This window comes from Budorcas taxicolor, chromosome 11 (assembly GCF_023091745.1).
Source record: "Budorcas taxicolor isolate Tak-1 chromosome 11, Takin1.1, whole genome shotgun sequence".
Classification (NCBI taxonomy): domain Eukaryota; kingdom Metazoa; phylum Chordata; class Mammalia; order Artiodactyla; family Bovidae; genus Budorcas; species Budorcas taxicolor.
In genome coordinates, this window is record NC_068920.1 from 51546882 (window position 1) to 51565808 (window position 18927).

An 18927-nucleotide genomic window follows, 5' to 3' on the forward strand; every position below is an offset into this window, starting at 1 on the left:
ATGAAAAAATCAAAAGGACAGGACTTGGAGAGCTGGGTTGGTGAATACAGTACACACCAAGAGTGGCACACCCCATTCCATGGGGACAGCAGCTCCCAGGCCTCACCCTGTGTTGTCTATCTTTATCCGGCTGTTCATCTGTATCCTTTGACACAGAATCGTTTCCTGGTGTTGGAAAAAATACAGGTGGTGCCGAGGTGGACTCAGCAAGAGATTGTGGTCTCCTTGGCTTTTTATAAATCACTCCTTTCAAGACCCCGTGGTTGGGAAGTGGCCCTCCTGCCCTTCTCTGTCCTAGGGAGAGTTTGGCCCTCTAGGAAGTGGATTGCATTCCTGTTTCCAAGGCACTGAACCCATAGTCCTCTAGTCATTGACTATGACCATGGGTCTACTGGACACAGGAGGATTTCAAGTGGGTTAAGTTCTCAGGGGAAAGAAAAGTGGGGAAAGAGAAGTGTGGCACCTATGGAGAGGGACCCATCTGATGGAGTTACTCACTGCTAGGCTGTGAGATGGGATGTGGGGGAGGGAGCAGAGAACCCCTGGGGAAGGGGGCGGAAATGCAGAGCAGCAGCCAGAGAGGTGGAGCGGTACTGCCCCCTGGGTACCTTCAGGACGCCCCTCCATAGAACCTGAGCTGGGCCCAGGCCTGCAGCCATCATGCAGGACCTCTGGGCGGCAGCTTACGAGATGGAAGGAAGGGCCTGCTGCCCACCCCCATGCAGTTACCACCACACCCAGAATGTTTAAACCTCTAATGAGCCATCTCATCCCCACACAGCATCTGCCCATGTGGTTCTGTGGGAGCCCTGCCTCACTAAGCAGCTGAGAGTCATTTAGGACCAAGTGGGAGCATTCTCTTTGGCACAGTGCAGAGCCTGCTGTGATGAGCATAGAGGGAAAATGATGAAGGAACAAACTGGACCTCCAGCATGGGCCTGACCAGGCCAGAGCCTGCGGGAAGGAGCCAGGCGTGGTTGCCAGGCCGGCTCTTCTTTTCAGGGCCCCTCTCCTTGGACCCCACCCACAACAGGAAGGTTGTTGTTCCAAATCTCTTGTTCTCCCAGCTACCGTCAGGGCCATTCAACCTCACTTTGCTGCTGAGTGCCCTTGAATGAGGGGTTATCATTCCAGAGACACAGCAGGCAATGTTTTTCTGCCCTTAGGGGAAAAGGAAAATCTGTCCAGGTCCATTCGCTTAAACTATTCAGCCCTCTAAGTTCCAAAGCTGCTTGTAGGAGTGCCCTTCCAAAGCCGGGGTGGCCAGGGAGCCTGGTTAACTGAAGCCGCCTGGGCCTTCAGTACCACGGACAGCGCCCAGCCCGGCGCCACCACCGTTCAGGTTGGAGGACGGGCAGCCGGTGATGCTGGGCCTAAGAAAACGCCATTCCTGAGGCCCTGGGAGTTTGTCCTTTTTACCGCTGTTTGAGGGGACATCGGATAAGGAATGTCACCACCGGGGCCCAGATGCCTGGTAATCAACCATTTTCAGTGCCCTGCATGGAAAGGCAATTAAAACAAGAATTAAAAAGCCATAGCATCATTTAAAATCCAATAACACGGCTGGCCTGAAATGTGTCCTCAGTCTCCGGGGAGGGTAGAAGTGGCGTGTGGGGAGGTGTGGAGGACAGAGAGCAGTGGCGACGAGAGAAAAGAGTCGGAAAGGGAGAAAACGGTGGCGTGGGAACGGAGAAGGTTGCTGAGCCTCTCCCCCAAGTAGCCAGAGTCTGCTCACCCTACTCCCATCCCGCCCTGCCTGGGAAGCCCTCCCTGACGACTGGCCTGAAGGAAGTCCCCTCCCCTGGCGTCCTCTGGCCTACTCCCCTCTCATGGAGTTCAGCTTTGATTCCTGGCTACGTGTGGTCCTTCTCAGCCAGAGCATGTGCTTCTGTGGGAATGGACTGTAATTACATCATCAGTCCACAGTCTCACCCCCCATCCCCTCCCAGCAAGTCCATCCCTACACTGAGAATAAGAAAGACCAGAATCCTCGCGAGCCTGTGTGTTAAAACACAAGGTGAGCCTGGCCATTTCCCCTTTTTGTTTTCAGTAACTTGAAAGGGTCCATGCACATCCCTTCATGTAAAAGCTCTGAGTTTGCTCTTCACTCCAAAGAGACCCAGGGAATTTCCAATCTACTAAGATGACGTTAACCCTTTTCACATCAAATAAAGCCCTCCTGCAGGTAATCTTCCTGTCACAAGCTGACTGCCTTGATGTGACTTGGAAGTGAGTGGGGATATTTGGTCCCTTTCATTTTTCCCTCCTCCTTAGTAAAATCCTAAACAGGGAGGATTCGAGTCTGATAGGAGCTGTTCTTGCAATTTATGTCTCCTGTCCCTTGGGAGCTAACTCGTGTCTATTTTAAATAAATTCCCTCTTTTTTCTCTCCTTTTTACAAAGGAGAACTGCAAATCTTCTCTGAAGATGGCTTTCCTTTGGGGTGGAATTCAGTTCTGGCAGTCAGATATTCACAAGACAGGCCCTGAGTAAATAATGATTAAATGGATTATCTCTGTGATTGGGTCTTGTCTGAGACCTGGGGGTATTCCTTCAAAGTCCTGCAGTGTTTTAGGCTGCAGTTTCCCAATAAGTTTGTTGCTCTTTCAAGAAAAATAATATTCCAGGGAGTGGAAAAGGAAAAGAGAGATGAATGCTACCAGGGGGGGATAAGGGTGAGCTCTAACAGCCCTGTCTTCAGGCTGTTCTGGGCAGTTCGTCCTTGTTTTAGGTCTCGGTAAGAGTAGCTAGGGCTTCCCAAGAAATCCCATGAACAGAGGAGTCGGACACAACTTAACAGCAAAACAAAGAGCCGCTAAGGGCTTCCGTGGTGGCTCAGCGGTAAAGAATCCACGTGCCAATGCAGGAGACCTGGGTCAGGAATATCCCCTGGAGAAGGAAATGGCAACCCATGCTGCTATTCTTGTCTGGGAAATCCCATGGACAGAGGAGCCTGAGGGGCTACAGTCCATGGAGTTGCAAGAGTCAGCATGACTGAGCATCTAAACAATGACAACAGAAGTTAAGGCTTGCCAGCATCTGAACTGCTCTCTCCAAATTCATTTTCGTGCCAATGTCCTAAACCCTGTGGTTTGAGCCCAAGTGTGCCTTGGTCTTGCCCTGTTATCCCGACTGGGATTTCAGGACCTGCCCATTGGCACATTCTTCACTTTGATGTGGTGCACCATAGACTACAAGGGTTCAGGACCTGAGACCACACTCACCGTCAGGGGAGACCCGGTCTCTGCTCAGCCGGACATCCACAAAGAGGCCAGAGCTGTGAATAAAGAGGCCTCTAGCAATGAACAATGCCCCCTGAATTTCTGAGTGAATTCACCCTCCTATACACTTGCCCAGACCCCCTTGGCCACCCAGCCCGAGCACTGGACCGCAGAGGAAACAGAATTCCACCCCCTTCCTTTCCCTGCCATCGCAGAGCGGGCTGGTAAGAATGAGCCTGCCTGACCACCACAACTGTCAATGGCAGAGGCTGCCTGTGACCCGCCCCTCCTGTTAGCAGCCGTTGGCAGCCCCCCAAATCCAAAGAGCATCAGCCCAGCAGATGTGGGGGAGTCAACGACTGAGGGTCACTGATGCAATGGAAGAGAATAAGTTTGGACAGCTAGCGCCTTTTACCTTAATCTACCCTGGATTAGGCTGACATTTGAAATGACTTTGGCTCCCTTCCACACGGCATAAAACCTATACCAAGACTTCTTAAACATGAGAGCACAAACTTTCCTCAACCACCGGCTTCCCTAATCTTTTATGAAAATGTGTCAGCTGTCCTGGCCTCCTTGTTCTAGCACTTCATGCCCTGGGATCAGGGAGCTGGAAGCTGCCTGCCTGGAAGGGGTTGAAGAGAAAGGACATGCACCTCACGAGAGGCCAATCTTTCCTTAAAATGAATTTGTCACTTGCAAAGTCATCTGCTTTCTCTTCACACACTTCCATCATCCCCACGAAAATATAAATACATATAGTTAAAACTCAGTAAAAACGTGGCCCAGTGTCACCAGGCTCACTTCACAGAAGGCACAGACTCCATGGCTGCCCAGGTCACAGACCCAGCTCTCAGCTAAACCTGCACCGTGCCTGGAAGGAAAGTTATGTGAGCTCTTCTTCTTAGAGTTTTACAGCAGCAGCTTTCGTGATAAACCCCCATAAATAGAAAGGGAACCCAGAAGCAAGTTGGTGACTGCAACATTTCTAGGAGTATATTAACCACCTGGGGATGTATTGACCGGGAAGTCGGCAGGAACGCTGTTGTAAAACTCAGCCGAGTCCCCAGGTTCTGTGCACACTGTCAATAGTCCATGAGGCTGAACTGAACAGAATGGCATCTTATCGGGTTGTTTTAGGTCCAAGTTGTGGGCGTCCTGTGGACTCCGCGGGAGACCAGAGATATGGGAACGTTCGTTCAAGTAGCAGATGTAACACACAAACAAGAAACTCAACAAATCATAAGTTGATTCAGGGTCTACCTTCTGCAGGTTCGTGTTTTCCTCTCCACCGGCACTATTTCTCTACAGTGATGTCTGCTCTATATCATTTCTCAATGAATCATTTGAGTGTTCTGAAAAAGGACCCTGAGCCATAGAAGGAAAAGCATAAGGTCACCAAAGCCTGTGTCTCCTGGGCCAGGGCACAATCATTGCCTAAAATACATCTCTCGGTGCTTTGCCTGCCCTAGTTTTAAATGCCATACCCATCAGCTAGGATTTTTGCCCATGAGCCCAGCCACACAGCTCCGAGGGGGGACATCAAGGGCTTGGAACCAAAGGGGTAGCAACAGCTATCCTTCCCCTCAATCACAGCTACCACACTTGAGAAGCTGGGTTCTTTGCCTTTCCTTGGCCTTGGCTTAAGGTAAGCAGGGCACGTTTAATTCTTACCACTGTCCTGGGCATCTGACCTTAAGAAACCTTTCATTTTACATTTTGATGCCGTAAGCTTTGGCACTGTCATCAGTCCCGGGCTATTTCTGCTCACCTGAACTCCGTCACCCTCTAGAAAGCATCCTCTGCCTCTCCGAGGGCATTGTCTGAGCCGCCACGCCGCCCTCGATGGGCCCCCAGGCGCTGATTTCCTTCTCTGCCGGCCCCTCCCTGCCACCCACATCTTCTGTGCTGTGTCCTCGGGGCCTCAGTGCCACACGTCCGGCAGCTCACCTGCCTGTTTCCAGCTCGTAGTTCTAACCTCCCGATGTCTCCTTGCATTAGGTCTCTGTGCGACTGATGTTTGCTCCTTCTCCCAATTTAGTCTCAGCTGCAGATTTAATTAACATGCTGTTGCCTCCCTGTTCCAGGCCATTAATGAAGATGTTATGGCAAGTAGCCGGCAAACAATATTTTCAAGGTCATGAGGAGGGAACGCTACGCTGCTAATACCTCTGCCCAACATGGGGGAATGAGGCAGTCGAGTGCCCACATACGGTTTGAGTCATTTCCTCTGGGTTTTGGGAACTTCTTTTCTCGGACTCGGGTTAGGTTTTCACGCCTCCCCTCAGCCTGGCCCACTGCACATCCGGGGCAATTCCCATTTGGAGGATGAAGAACATCAGATTATGCCTTCGTTTTATTTTTGGCCAGTTTCTAGCAGGAGAAACAGCCACTAATTGCACCTTTGGAGGGAGAGACGGTACACACGATAAAGACAAAGGAGTCGTTATCAGGCTTGTTAGCCAGCCACCTCTCTATCCTTGAAGCATAACAATGACGGGGCAATACACACTGAGGTCAAGGCAGCTGACAGCAAGGGGAGCCCAGGCGTTCCCGCCGCGTTGGTTCCTAAAGGGCTGACCCTCAGGATCTACAGCCTGGACAAGAGGCCCCTTCGTCCTTGCGGACGCGGGCGCTAACCTTGTTTGTGACCCCCTTGCAGACCGTGAGCCCCCTCCCACACCCCCTTCCCACTAGTCTCCCCCACCTCTGCATTTCAAGGAGCAGCCCTTTATGAAGCCCCACTTGTCTTCCTTCCACACCAAACTGCAGATATCACAGCGTAACCCTGCAAATTGCTTGGATCAGAAGCATTGAATCACAGGAGCGATTCAGGATAATGCTATTTACGCCCAGAAAATTGATCCCGGGTTATTTACTGTTACCAGCACTTCCCTTCTCCCCATCTCTCACTGCAGGCCTGTCTCCAGTTCCCAGACTCCTAGTCATTTCTCAGACAGAGTGTCTTGAAGGTGTCTCTGGACTGGAGCCCAGACTGGCCCAGCAGAGTGTGAAGGGGTGGAGGGAAACAGCTTCACGTTTCCCCCCGTGCTTGGCAGACAGGCTTGGCTCCCCCTGCCATCCCAGCTGCAGTCCTTCTGGGGTCCAGATCTGGCCTCCCCGAACCTCAGAACACAGGAGAGCCACATGCGCATGTTGCCGTCAGTCTGCTGCGGCTGCATCGTGGTCAGATGACTTGCCAGAGAGATGGGTTAGGACGAGCCACAGGTTTGGAGAATTTGTACCTGGCCTCTGTTACAGCCTGCCCAAACTGTAAACATTCATGTGCTCACCAAACACTGAGAGGTGAAAAAGCAGAGTGGAAAAAGCACAGTTTGAATCCTGGTCCTGCTGTTTCAATAGTTGCATAATGTTGGGCCAGCTGTTTAACCTCAGTTTTCCCACCTATAAAATGGGATAATAGTCACACCAATTTCATAGAGTTGTGAGACCATCTAAAAACTACCACATGTGATGTCTGGCTGATATTTATTACGTATCAAACATCTTTCACACTCCAGACACTGTTAAGGTCAGGGGTCAGCAAACTTTTCCTGTAAGGTCCAGATAATAACTATTTTTGGCCTTGTGGGTGACAACGTCTCTGTCACACCTATTCAGCCCCGCGGCAAAGCAGCTCCAAAGCAGCCATTGACTATAAACAGAGGAGTATGGCTGTGTTCCGATAAAACTTTATTTATAGACACAGAAAAGTAAATTTACTATCAATTCACCTGCCACTAAATATTATTCTTCTTTTGATTTTTTAAAAATTATTAAAAATGTAAAAAACTACTCTTAGCTCACAGGTTATATAAAATTAGAGGGCACGTTGGATTTGACCCATATTGGCTGGTCCCTGGTCGAGGCGCTGGAGATACAGACGCTGACATGCCTCACACAGGAGCCCGGGAAGGGAACCCGGGGAAGGGTTCCTTCATGGCCCTCAGGTCACTTTGTGCCCACCATGGTCCCTGACATTGTCTTAAAAGTACCTCTTGGGTGGATGAACCTAGAGCCTATTACACAGCACGAAGTTAGTCAGAAAGAGAAAAACAAATATTGTATATTAACACACATATATGGATTCTAGAAAGATGGTGCTGATGAACGTGTTTGAAGGACAGTAGTGGAGACGCAGACAGACCAGCCCCGTGGACACGGTGGCGGGGGATGGGCAGGAGAGGGCAGGACACATGGAGAGAGGAGCCTGGAAACACGTACCTTCAGTTCAGTGCAGTTCAGCCGCTCAGTCGTGTCCGACTCTGCGACCCTGTGAACCGCAGCATGCCAGGCCTCCCTGTCCATCACCAACTCCTGGAGCTTACTCAGACCCATGTCCGTCATGTTGGTGATGCCATCCAGCCATCTCATCCTCTGTCATCCCCTCTCCTCCCACCTTCAATCTTTCCTCGCAGCAGGGTCTTTTCCAGTGAGTTGGTTCTTCGCATCAGATGGCTACAGTATTGGAGTTTCAGCTTCAACATCAGTCCTTCCAGTGAATATTCAGGACTGATCTCATTTAGGATGGACTGGTTGGATTTCCTTGCAGTCCAAGGGATTCTCAAGAGTATTCTCCAACACCACAGTTCAAAAGCATCAATTCTTTGGTGCTCAGCTTTCTTTATAGTTCATTACCATATGTAAAATAGATACCCAGTGGGAATTGGCTGTATGACTTCAGGAACTCAAACCAGGGCTCTGTGACAACCTAGAGGAATGGGATCGGGTGGGAGGTGGGACAGAGGTTCAAGAGGGAGGGGACACATGTATACCTATAGCGGATTCATATTGATGTATGGCAGAAACCAACACAATATTGTAAAGCAATTATCCTTCAATTAAAAATAAACAGTTTTTTTTAAGTCCCTCTTGAAACAGGGGCAGTGAGACTCTGATCAGGCCAAGGTTAAGAAATGGCAGTTCAGTTCCAAGCCCTGGCATTCTGTGCTCTAATTCCTCTGAGATAAATCTTGGACTCCAGAGACCCAGTGCACCAGTGAGTCACCAACACAGCATGCTAGAGGAGGTCTAACCTCGCATCAGGAATAGAACACAGAGAGCCAGCTGGTGGGAAGCCCTGCTGAATGGGGAGTTTAGAGGGTATCTGGGTTGGGTTCGAAGCACTGCAAACATCTGTTTTTTTCCGGAGGGCAAAAGCCAGAGCCGACTGAAGAATGGAAGGGTAGGGGCTCCTGGCTGGGAAGCAGTCCCCTTCCAGATGTTTGGGGCAGCCTCTCTGGAAGTCACTAGTGACCAACGAGGTTCACCTAGGGAATGGCCTCCGCCCCCCAGACTCTCGGGACTTCACCCTCATCTGCCCAGCCACCTCCCCACTGGCCTCCCAGTCCTGCCTCTCCCGGCTCCAGCGCCTTCACCCCAACACCGAGTGCTCCTCCATCACCACCCGCTTGTCATCTGTCCTCCAAGACAACAGGGGGCCCCCAGCTTCCTCCCCCATCAAATCGAAATCCTTCTGTTGGTTTCTAAGGCCCCATCCTCAGGTCCTAGCCTGACCCTCTTCCAACCACACAGTGGACCTTCTGAGACACCCCCATCCTGCCATCCTCTGCACCTGTGCACCCTGCCTCCCAGAAACCCCCACTCCCCCCTTCTGCCACACCTGGCCACGTACAGCCTTGACCTTTGCATGAAGAAACCCTGCCTTAGCGTTGCAGAAGAGATACTTAATTGTCCTCAGTTTTCTTATCTGTAACATGGTGTAAGGGCTTCCCTGGGGGCTCAGCGGTAGAGAATCCTCCTGTGAATGCAGGAGACGCGGGTTCGATCCCTGGGTCAGAAAGATCCCCTCGAGAAGGAAATGGCAACTCAGTCCAGTATTCTTGCTTGGGAAATCCCAAGGGCAGAGGAGCCTGGTGGGCTTCAGTCTGTAGGGTCACGAAAGAATTGGAGCAACAACTGAGCAACTAAACAACAGCAACATGGGGCAAACAAGAGCGCCAACCTCATGGTGTTGCTGGGGTTTGATTAGAACGCGGGCACCAAGCGTCCCCTGAGGGCCGCCAGAGGTGCCACCACATTCAGGAACTGACGGAGGCAGCCTTGTCTGACTCCAGAATGCGTTTCCCTCTTCCCTCTTTGAGTCTTTAATGTTGCCACTTGATAACACATGGGCTTCCTTGGTAGCTCAGACTGGAAAGAATCTGCCTGCAATGCAGGGGACCCTGGTTCAATCTCTGGACCAGGAAGACTTCCTGGAGAATGGAATGGCTGCCCACTCCAGTGTTCTTGCCTGGAGAAGTCCACGGACAGAGGAGCCTGGCCGGCTACAGTCCATGCAGTTGCAAAGAGGCGGACAGGACTGAACGACCAACACCTTCTAACATACTTTGATGACACAATTACCACAAAAGGTTTCCTGGATAGGTGTCCCATTTAGGCCACAAACCTTTTGTATGCATTATGCCCTCCCTGGCCCTCCACGGACACTCTGGGCCTCCACAGCCCTGGGTCTGGACTGTCATTTTCTTTTCACAAATCTGCTGAAATGCTACCACACACTCTGGCATCTTTTCTTTCATGAGGGGCTTCAGGGGAAAAGCTGAAGACAAGTTATCTCCTTAGTACAGCTCTCTGACAGGCAGAGAATCTGATCACTGGAGTCGCCTGGAGACTCTCAGTAACATTATATATTTAAGTAATGAAAAAAAGAAAGCACTTTCATTAAAATGATCCTCTGAGCGGCAGGAGGGTGCCATCCAGTTGGGGGCTGGCCTGCACCACACCCTGACTGCCCTCGAGGAAAAGGCCTTCCGGGAAAGATCTATATGCCCAAGCCCTGCCCGCTGTTTCTACGAGCCCCAGGAATCCAGACTCCTCACCCAGAGCACCCAAAGGTCTGGCCAAAGGTTAATGGACTCTAAGGGGAGGGCAGGAGGTATATAAGGACTCGTTGGACCAGCCGGACCCCAGCAGACAAGCGGAGAGAGCCGCGTCCCGCCCACTCAGACCACACGTGCACCGTGAGTAGCCCGAGGAGCGGGTGGGGGTGGTCAGCCCTAGCCCAAAGATGGCGTGTGAGCGAGCCCGCTGAGTCCAGAGCTCTCTGGGTGAGCCCACTGTTCCTGCGGTGCTCTGTCACCTTTCAGTACCTTCCTGGGCTCCAGACAGAGCGCCCCAAGCTGGTTTCCAGAGCGCGGGATAAAGCGCACACAGCGCTGGAGACGGAGCGGGGGGGTACGAATCCCGGCAAAAGAGAAGCTGCCCGGAGACCTGGCCATCAACTGCAGGCCGGGAACCCAACCCAGGGCCCGGCACGGATGCAGGGCCGTCCCGCCCGGCGTGGAGCCTGGGCTCCGGGAAGTTAACAAAAGAGCCGGGGGCCCTCGGGAGAGAGGGCGTGGCTAGACAAGACCAGCGGGAAGAAGAGGCCGCCGCCCCCTTGGCCAAAGCGCTTGAGCCCCAGCCGCTGGGATGGAAAAAGACAAAGTCAGCAGCTCATCCAACAGTGAAAAAGCTCTCGCTCCCACCCTGAGCGCCCAGAATGCAAACGAACGTAGGTGACATGCCGGCTGCCAGTTGGATCACGGAAGTGAACAGCAGTTGGATGTTCGCCTTCTTTTCTTTTTTTTTTTTTGGATGTTCGCCTTCTTATTTAACGTTTGTATTGATTCTTATGGGGTGAATTAAACGTGAACACTGGAATGGAAAGGGATCTGTAGCCTCTCCACGAAGGAAATGAAGCATGAGCCGTGTGATACAGTGGGATCCCCCGCTAGGGGGCGGGGCCCAGAGACTGCAGCAAGAGGAGGGGGTCTGCGACTCGAAGTCCCCCTCCTCACCCGCGCCCTGTCCCCTCAGCAGAAGTGGGGCCTCGGCTCCTGAGAGGCGGTCTTCAGCAGGTGGCTGGGCCTTCCCACCCTCCTAGAATGGCAGGTGTTGGCTGTCTGAGCCCTCCTGTCCTTACTCTTGGAGTTCAGCAGCACGGCTGGGCCTTCCCACCCTCCTAGAATGGCAGGTGTTGGCTCTCTGAGCCCTCCTGTTCTTACTCTTGGAGTTCAGCAGCACTGGGAGACCACGTAGGATGGGGCAGCAAGAGAGTGAGAAGGCAAGGGGGCCTTCAGATGGCCGAGGAGATGGGCCCTGCTGGCGAGGCAAGGAGCAAGTCCGCAGCCTTGGAAGATTCTCTCCAAAGGGATGGTCGAAGTCAGACCCAAAGGGAAGCTCGGGGGCCAGTCTGGGGTAGGACCCTCTCCTCCCAATGGAATCCCCTGCCCAAGGGCTGTCGAGCTGACCCCCAGAAGCTCCTTATCTGAACCCTGTAATCCCCCACCCCTGCTGCAGCAGAGGCCGCCCCCAGCCTCCCCTCCCCGCTCGGGGGTTCTGCCCCGTGCGGTGCCCGGTGCCCGTCTCCCTTTTCTGTGGGCAGAGGCCGAGTGCACCAGGCCTCAGAAGGGCCGGCCTCTAGCCCCTACTGCCTTCAGATGGGTCCCTTCACCTCCGCAGGTCTCCCCCCTCCTCGGATTACATCTGCTCCCAGGCGGGTGTGAGGAGTGTGTGGGACCCAGTGTGCTAGCATAAGGAATCAGCCAGGCCGGCCCCAGCACCATTCTGACCCCGCCCCCTTCTCAGCTCTGCACTCTGGTGGTCCCCATGCCCGCCTGTTCCCTGGCAGTTTAGGTCCCGCCAGCCATTCCCGACACACCCACTTCTGGGATGTGGACAAGCCCCACGCTCTTATGCTGGCACCTTGCCAGCACTGGTGGCACTGTATCTGGGGGGTCTGGGGGTTACAGGAAGGAGGTTATTTCTGGATGGCGGCCAGCAGGCAGCTAGACTTGCTGGTGCTGAGGAGGCGCTTGTGAGAGCCAGTGCCGGCCCGGAGAGGCGGGGACCCTGCCCTGCTCTTCCGTGCAGCTCCAAGCTGAAGTTTTCCATCCGGCTCTGCAGCACCTGGGCAGAGGGTCTCAACCCCTTCCTCTCTAGACCTTGGGTCTTGGCCTGGTACCACCAGGCAGGACTGGGTGGGCCTGGATCCATCCCTCTTACCCTGCTAATTGGTTCAGGGAGCAGGCAGGGCTCTCTGATCTTGGGGCTTGCTTCTGCTGATAATCTAAGAGTTTACTGCCTATCTGCAATATGGGGGTGCTCCTGCTTCATTAGCTCAGCTGACGCCAGAAGACCTCCCCAGTAACAAAGGGAAGGGCCAACAAGTGGAATGATACATTTCCGGTGTGGCCAGGGGGCAGGGTGGCCTCTCTCGGGGGCTTGGGGCAGAGAAGGGGCTCTGAGCTCCTCTGGTACAGCCCCACACCAGGCCCAAATCCAGAGAGGGTAAGCAGCTTGCCCAAGATCACACAGTCCCAGGTGGGGCGTGGACCAGAGGTGAGGGCGCCTGCCTCCAATGCAGTGGTTTGTCCCTGAGCCCTACACTGGGTGACAGGGGCTCCCTATCGTTGTCCAGCTCCAGAATGCTGTCCCGCAAGGCCACGGCCATCCTGCTGGTAGTGCACGCAGCCGCCATGCTGGCCTCCCAGACGGAAGGCTTTGTTCCCATCTTCACCTACGGCGAAGTCCAGAGGATGCAAGTAAGATATTCCCAGGCTGCCTGCCTCCCCAGTGTGGCCAAGGTGACCCACAAGCCTGCTCAACGACAAGCATCCCATGTTTAATCAGATATGCCAGAGACACTGAGGTGAGCCTGAAGGACTCCAGATAACCCCAGGCTCCAGCCATCTGCCCAGCCACCTTCTCTCCTTCACCAGTACCACAAAGGTGTCAGTGGCTCCCACAGGTGACATCTTTTCCTATCCCTGGCCATCCTTTCGGGGGAAGTTTTCAATTAACAAGCCAATAAATATTTGCAGAGCATCTCTGGGGCACAGAGGGCCACCCCGGGTGAGAGGTCAGACACACAAGGAAATCTCAGAACCTCCCATCCTCAAGGAGCTGACTCAGGAGCCAAGGCACCAACATGACAAACTCACTCAGGATAGAAAACAAAGCAGGGAGATGTCACAAGACAGGATGTGATTAATTGTCTAGAAGTGATGCTGACAGTATGCTCTGAGTTCAGGGAAGCAGAAACACGGTGGGCTGGTGGAGAAGAGGGGAACCTGCTCTGGGTGCCCCGAGAAAGAAGGATGCAGGGACAGGTGGGCACAAACGTTCACAGGTACCTTTCCAGGGAGTGGCAGCCAAAGCCTCCTTCTCTTTAGAACCCAGAAGAAAACAGGGCAGGCTTAGTGGAACCTAGGTGGTGCGGCCTGTGGAAAACGGCTGCTAGACCCGCCTCCCTGGGCCTTTTACCTTAGATGTCACGGAGTTCTGAGTGCCTTTCCACCTTTGTCTCTCGATCTCTCTCTCTCTCTTTTTTTTTTTTTTTGACCTTGCTGCACAGCTTGTGGGATCTTAGTTCCCTGCCCAGGGATTGAACCCAGGCCCTCAGCAATGACAGGGCAGAGTCCTAACCACTGGACCACCAGGAAATTCCCTGTTTCTGTTCATTTTTTTTATGTGGACCATTTTTAAAGTCTTTATTGAATTTGTTACAACACTCTGTTTTATGTTTTGGTTGTGGGCCACAAAGCATGTGGGATCTTAGCTTCCTGACCAGTGATCGAACCTGCACCCCCTGCATTGGAAGGCGAAGTTTAACGCTGGACCACCAGAGAAGTCCCCGCCCGCCCCCCCTTCCACGTTCTTTTCCAGTGAGATGAAGGAATGGGGCTTTGTGTCCCATGTGTCTGAGACTGAGGTTCCAACAGGGACCCATACATGACCAGTGCTCTTGGGGGTCTCACGGCCCTGAGGTGCAGCCTCCGCAGCAACACGCTCTGTCCAGGGCAGATTGCCACAGACACAGAGAACGGCGTCCTTTACAGGGGCCAGGCGGGACCCAGCTCCCCTTCAGGGGAGGAGAAGACACAGAGGGCTGCGAATAGGTGCAGGAGATCCCCTAGACCCACCTCCTCCCGCCTGCCACTGTGGAAACGACGACCGACCATCCCAGCATCACCGCTGCTCGGGGCAGGCCCGGAGCTGAACCCCCAGAACATCCTCAGAAAAACCGAAGAAACGGGCTGGGTCTGACCTAGGTGCCCGGGGGCCTGGCAAGCAGGATGCCCGGCAAGATGAGAGGCTGGACAGAAAGAGCCAAACTCGGTGCTACACGAACTGGCAAAATGGCAGTGAGAGGGTGCTTGGCGTTTATCTGCTCTGTGGTTTCCTCCTCGTAATTGCCAGGCACCGGGATTTTTATGAAGAAGCTGCAGACTCCTTTCTCCATAATTCATCTCCTTGTCTTGCCTCTTATAAATCACCTCCCAGGGACTCCAGTTTCTGGGCCACCCCATGGCGCCCTCACAGGCTGGGCCGTCTTGCCATCTTTTTTTTATAAGCTCTTTGCTATGAAAAACACATTTTCATCCTTAATATGCAGGATGGGCAGCCATTATTTTTAGCATCTTAACTTAATTAACAGTAACAACCTGGGTGTGATGCTTGAACTACAAAGGAAGGATTCCTCTTTGGGTTGACTTGGTGGTGGGCAAATATGATGTGAGGTCACCAGGTGTCTGAGACGCTCTGGGAGAGAGGCGCCTGGGAAAGGGGATTCTTTTGGCCTGTTGGGGGTTGGGGGGGTCAGGCCCCTTAGCACTCCGAATAGGAACCCCAAAGGGCCACGAGTGTTTGAGGGAGGGTGAGTTTTACACGATTTTGTGCCCGGCCCCTAGGAAAAGGAGAGGTACAAGGGGCAAAAGAAATCCCTGAGTGTACAGCAGAGGTCAGAGGAGGGCCCTGCGGACCCTGCGGAGCCCCGGGAAGACAGACAAGAAGTTATCGAGGTGAGCAGAAGACGGGGTGGGGGGTGACGGATCAGTGAGCGGGGGAGGGAGTGCAGAGAAACCCGGTTGGGGGATGGTCCCCCAGGCATCACAGCATGTGCTGTGAGCTGGACACTAAGGTGATGAGCTCCATCCTAGGAGGGAGAGACAGACACGAAGGATGAGACAAGAAATCATTTCAGGCACCAAATAAGCAGGCAGGATAGACAGTGGGGCTGGCGGGGGAGGGGAAGGAAGGCCTCTCCCCTATTCTCTCCCCCGGGAGAGGAGGTGGTATTTGATTTGAAATTTGGAGGGTAAGAAGGGGCCACCCATGCAAACAGCTAGAGCAAGAACATCCCAGAAGAAAGAAGAGTGAGTGCAGAGGCCCCGCTCTGAGGCCCTAGAGGCCCAGGAGGGTCTGGAGAGGGCAAAGAGGCCAGCAGGGCCTGGGAGGCTGCTGAGGGTTCCAAGCTGGGATGGGTACCTCTTGCCCCCTCTCCTTCCCCCAGAACCATGAGAGCCATTCTGGGTCATCCAGTCGAGCGGCAGCAGGGCTGGAAGCCTGAGCCTGCAGAGTCGCCCCTAAGGCTGTCCTCAGGCCTCCTGAGCCCATTTCCCACCCCCGGTGAGCTGGGTAGGAGGAGGGGCAGTGGGCCTGGGACTCCTCCACCATGGCTCTCCAGGGTCAGGGGGTCTCCAAGTCTGCCTGCTGGCTTGTGCAGCAAGAGCACAGAACCAGGAAGCTCTGAGGGTGCTGGTGAGATCAGCTGGCTCCCCCTGGCTCTGCCCCTCTCCCCTCACACGGGTGGAGAGCCTCCAGACAGCTCCTCCACCCAAGGGTAGCCTATGGGACCCCACATGGACCCTGGAGCCAGGCCCCCTGGGTTCCCTTCTCCCTCTGCTACTTGGAACCTTGTATGACCTTGAGCAAGTGACTCAACTGCTATTTGTCCTCAGTTTCCTCATCTGCAAAATGGGAGCTCTAGTAGTCTCTACCTAGCAGCATAGGATTATTGAGGGGCTTAACAGGATTTAGAAGGACACCTGGCACCTAATAAGACTCCCACGTTTTAGCTATAATTCAGGGGAAGGGGAAGGGCATTTGCTTCCTCAGACTCCCCACCAGGGGAGGGGAGGTGACCCTCCTCCCTCTCAGCTGGTCTCAGGCTCTGGCCCCAGGTGAGATTGAGGGGAGGGGCCAGAATTCCCAGCAGACCCCTTCCATTTTCTCCCCCCCCCCAGAATGGGGAGGAGTGGGGGGGCGGTGGTCCTTGCAGTCCAGCCCGCCACCTGTAGGCACCCAGGGATTAACGGCTTGCGCTCCCTTCTTGTTAACGCTGCCTTATTTCACAGCTGACTGCTCCTGTGGAAATTGGAATGAGGATGAACTCCAGGCAGCTGGAAAAGTACCAGGCCACCCTGGAAGGGCTGCTGCGCAAGGTGCTGCCATCCTCCCGAAACGGTATGGGGGTACGGGGTGGGTGGACACCTCCGGGTTCACCTCCTGCAGCGTAGCCCAGTAGGATTTCGGGGGCTGTCATTTGTTTTTCTGCTTTGCCCTTGAGAACCAGAAGCTGTCTTCTCTTGCAAGCTCCCCCACCACACCCCATCACCAAGGGGAGCCTAATCACGGGGCGGGGGTTGGGGCGGTCGGGGAGAGGGGCGGCGCGGGAAAGGGGTGGTGGTGTACGTGGAGGTGGGGCTCAGACGGCCGTCGCAGGTGGGGAGCCTCATTCCCCAGCCAGGGGCATCTCCAGGCCCCAGACCCCTTCCCCTAGCTTCTGCCTGGCAGGGGACTACAAGTGACAAAGAGCGCAAGCCTCCTTCTGCAGAGAGCCATTCCTTCCCTCCCCAGGCGCCCCCGGGTCTGGATGGTGACTCTGAAGGAAACCCTGGGGCAGAGTAGCCACAAAAGCCTGCAATTTCCACCCCACCCCACCCCACCCCATTCATTCTGCCAACCAAAGTCCTCAGCCCCATTTGGCATTGCCTGAGTCAAGGTCAGCCTGAGTCACTGGTGCAAAGCTAGGTCTTATCTGACAACCAGCTACTAATTTCTTCTCCTAGTCCCCAGGAGGAGAGGAGAGAGGGGAGGAAGTGTTGTTTGGGGGCAGGGAGGTTAAATTCCTAGCCCCAGGCAACACAGAAAGCTGGAGGCAGACCTGGCCAGACCTCCCCTCCTTCCTCAGACCTGCAGACAGATTCACAAGGTGGTTTCATAAATGGATCTGCTGACCCTTCTGAGCTGCAAACCTCCTTTGCTTTTCTCCAGCAGCCCAGTGACAGGCCACTCAGGGGAGAAGGTGGACAGAACTTGGATCCCCCCAACCCAGAGAGGACCCAGAAATGTGCACAGCTCATCCACTGGATTTGGAAGGAAAACATCTTCTCCCAAACAAATCCCCCGCCAGCAAATAAATCATGAAATATACAGAAATGACTCTTTTATTTACTATTTTAATTTACAAAGGTCAGATTCTGGTCGTGCCATAAAGGGGGAAATAAAGCTCAGAGAGGGTTTGGCCATAAATGGTGCGCCTATGATCAAGTATGAGACCCATGGAATAAGATTTGCACGGGCTCTTCTGTTCTACATGAGGAAAGTGAGGCCAGAGAAATAGCATTTTTTGCCCACATGCTGAGCCAGTGGCAGAACAAGCGCTGGAACTCAGGTCTCCTGCATACTGGTCCATTTTCTGTTTACTGACTTGAGGTCTAATGGACCAAAGCGTTTTAAGGCCTCTGCACTCAACCCCTTGCTGGGTAACTTCTAGCCAGCCCTTTAACCTCAGTGAGCCTTTTTGGAAAGCAAGGTGGTAATATCTGCCTTGAGATCTGGGGGATGGGACACCAGCAAAAAGCAAATTATTATTATCACCATGTGACTACACGCTCCAGCATCTGCGGCAGAATTACACAGCCAACCCACTTATTTCTGCCTTCTAAACAAAACTGTATGGGAAATTTCACTGTAATTTAATTTTACGTTAATGGATGTTCATTTATTTATAAACTGGGGCCATATAGGAAGCACAGCTCCTTCCATCCATAGGTTACCAGCAATTAAACAGTGCCCACACCGAATTTCCACCCGCTCCTGCCACTTTAAGGGCTTAGCCCTGGATTAGTAGTCGAAAGAAGACACGACTCCAGCCCTAAAAAGGACCCTCGTTTGGGGTGCTCTGCACGCTCTCCCCTCAACCTTACAGAGGCCCCGGAGCCTGCACGGTGCACGCCCCCACAGTTTCCGACGCACGTACTGATCAACCCAAGCACAGCTGCGAGATCCCGGGAAGCACTGCCAAGACAGCCGCTAAAAAATGGGGAGAGCGGGCTGCAGCAGGGCACGTCGGAGGGTGCGGAGGAAAAGACACAGGAATCTCGCTCTAAAGCGCGGGACTGCAGGGACCGGATCCAGGACCCCGCCTCGCCCTTCCCAGCTTCCTTAAATTCCTCCGCTTGTCAGTAACGCACTCAGAGAAGCAGGAAAAGAAAAGGCTCCCTTTCTCGTCGTCCCTGTTTCGCGCCTTCCCCTCGCCCTCTGCTGGGGTCCGCCCCGACAGTGAGCCCATCTTGCCCCGTCACCAGCAGGGGGCGCCCAATTCTGGGGCCAGCGTCCCCACACCCTCTGGGGGATTTTCTCGAAGCTCCTGAGGGTTGCACAGCAGTATTGAAACGTATGCCATGGAGGGAAATGAGACTCCTGGGAGATTTCACCCCAGATGGTCTGCATCCTTTTTCTTTTTTTTTTGCAGCGGGGCATGCGGGATTTGATTTCACCGCCAGGGCTGGAGCCCGCGCCCCCTGCATTGGGGGCGTGAAGTCTTAACCCCCCACCCTGCGAAGGCCAGGGAAGTCCTGGTCTGCATCTTTTTCAGTGGGAATTGCTTCAGCAAGCACAGCACCTGGGAAGCGCA

The 18927-nt window shown here is 53.8% G+C and overlaps 1 protein-coding gene across 1 annotated transcript; it reads left to right on the top strand.

Annotated features, from left to right (window-relative positions):
• Positions 1–12652: 12652 nt before the first annotated feature.
• Positions 12653–18664, top strand: MLN (motilin). The gene is made up of 5 exons (XM_052648214.1): positions 12653–12769; positions 14918–15028; positions 16364–16472; positions 18220–18366; positions 18477–18664. The coding sequence occupies exons 1-5, from the start codon at positions 12653–12655 to the stop codon at positions 18662–18664; spliced, it is 672 nt and encodes a 223-aa protein (XP_052504174.1).
• Positions 18665–18927: the final 263 nt, after the last annotated feature.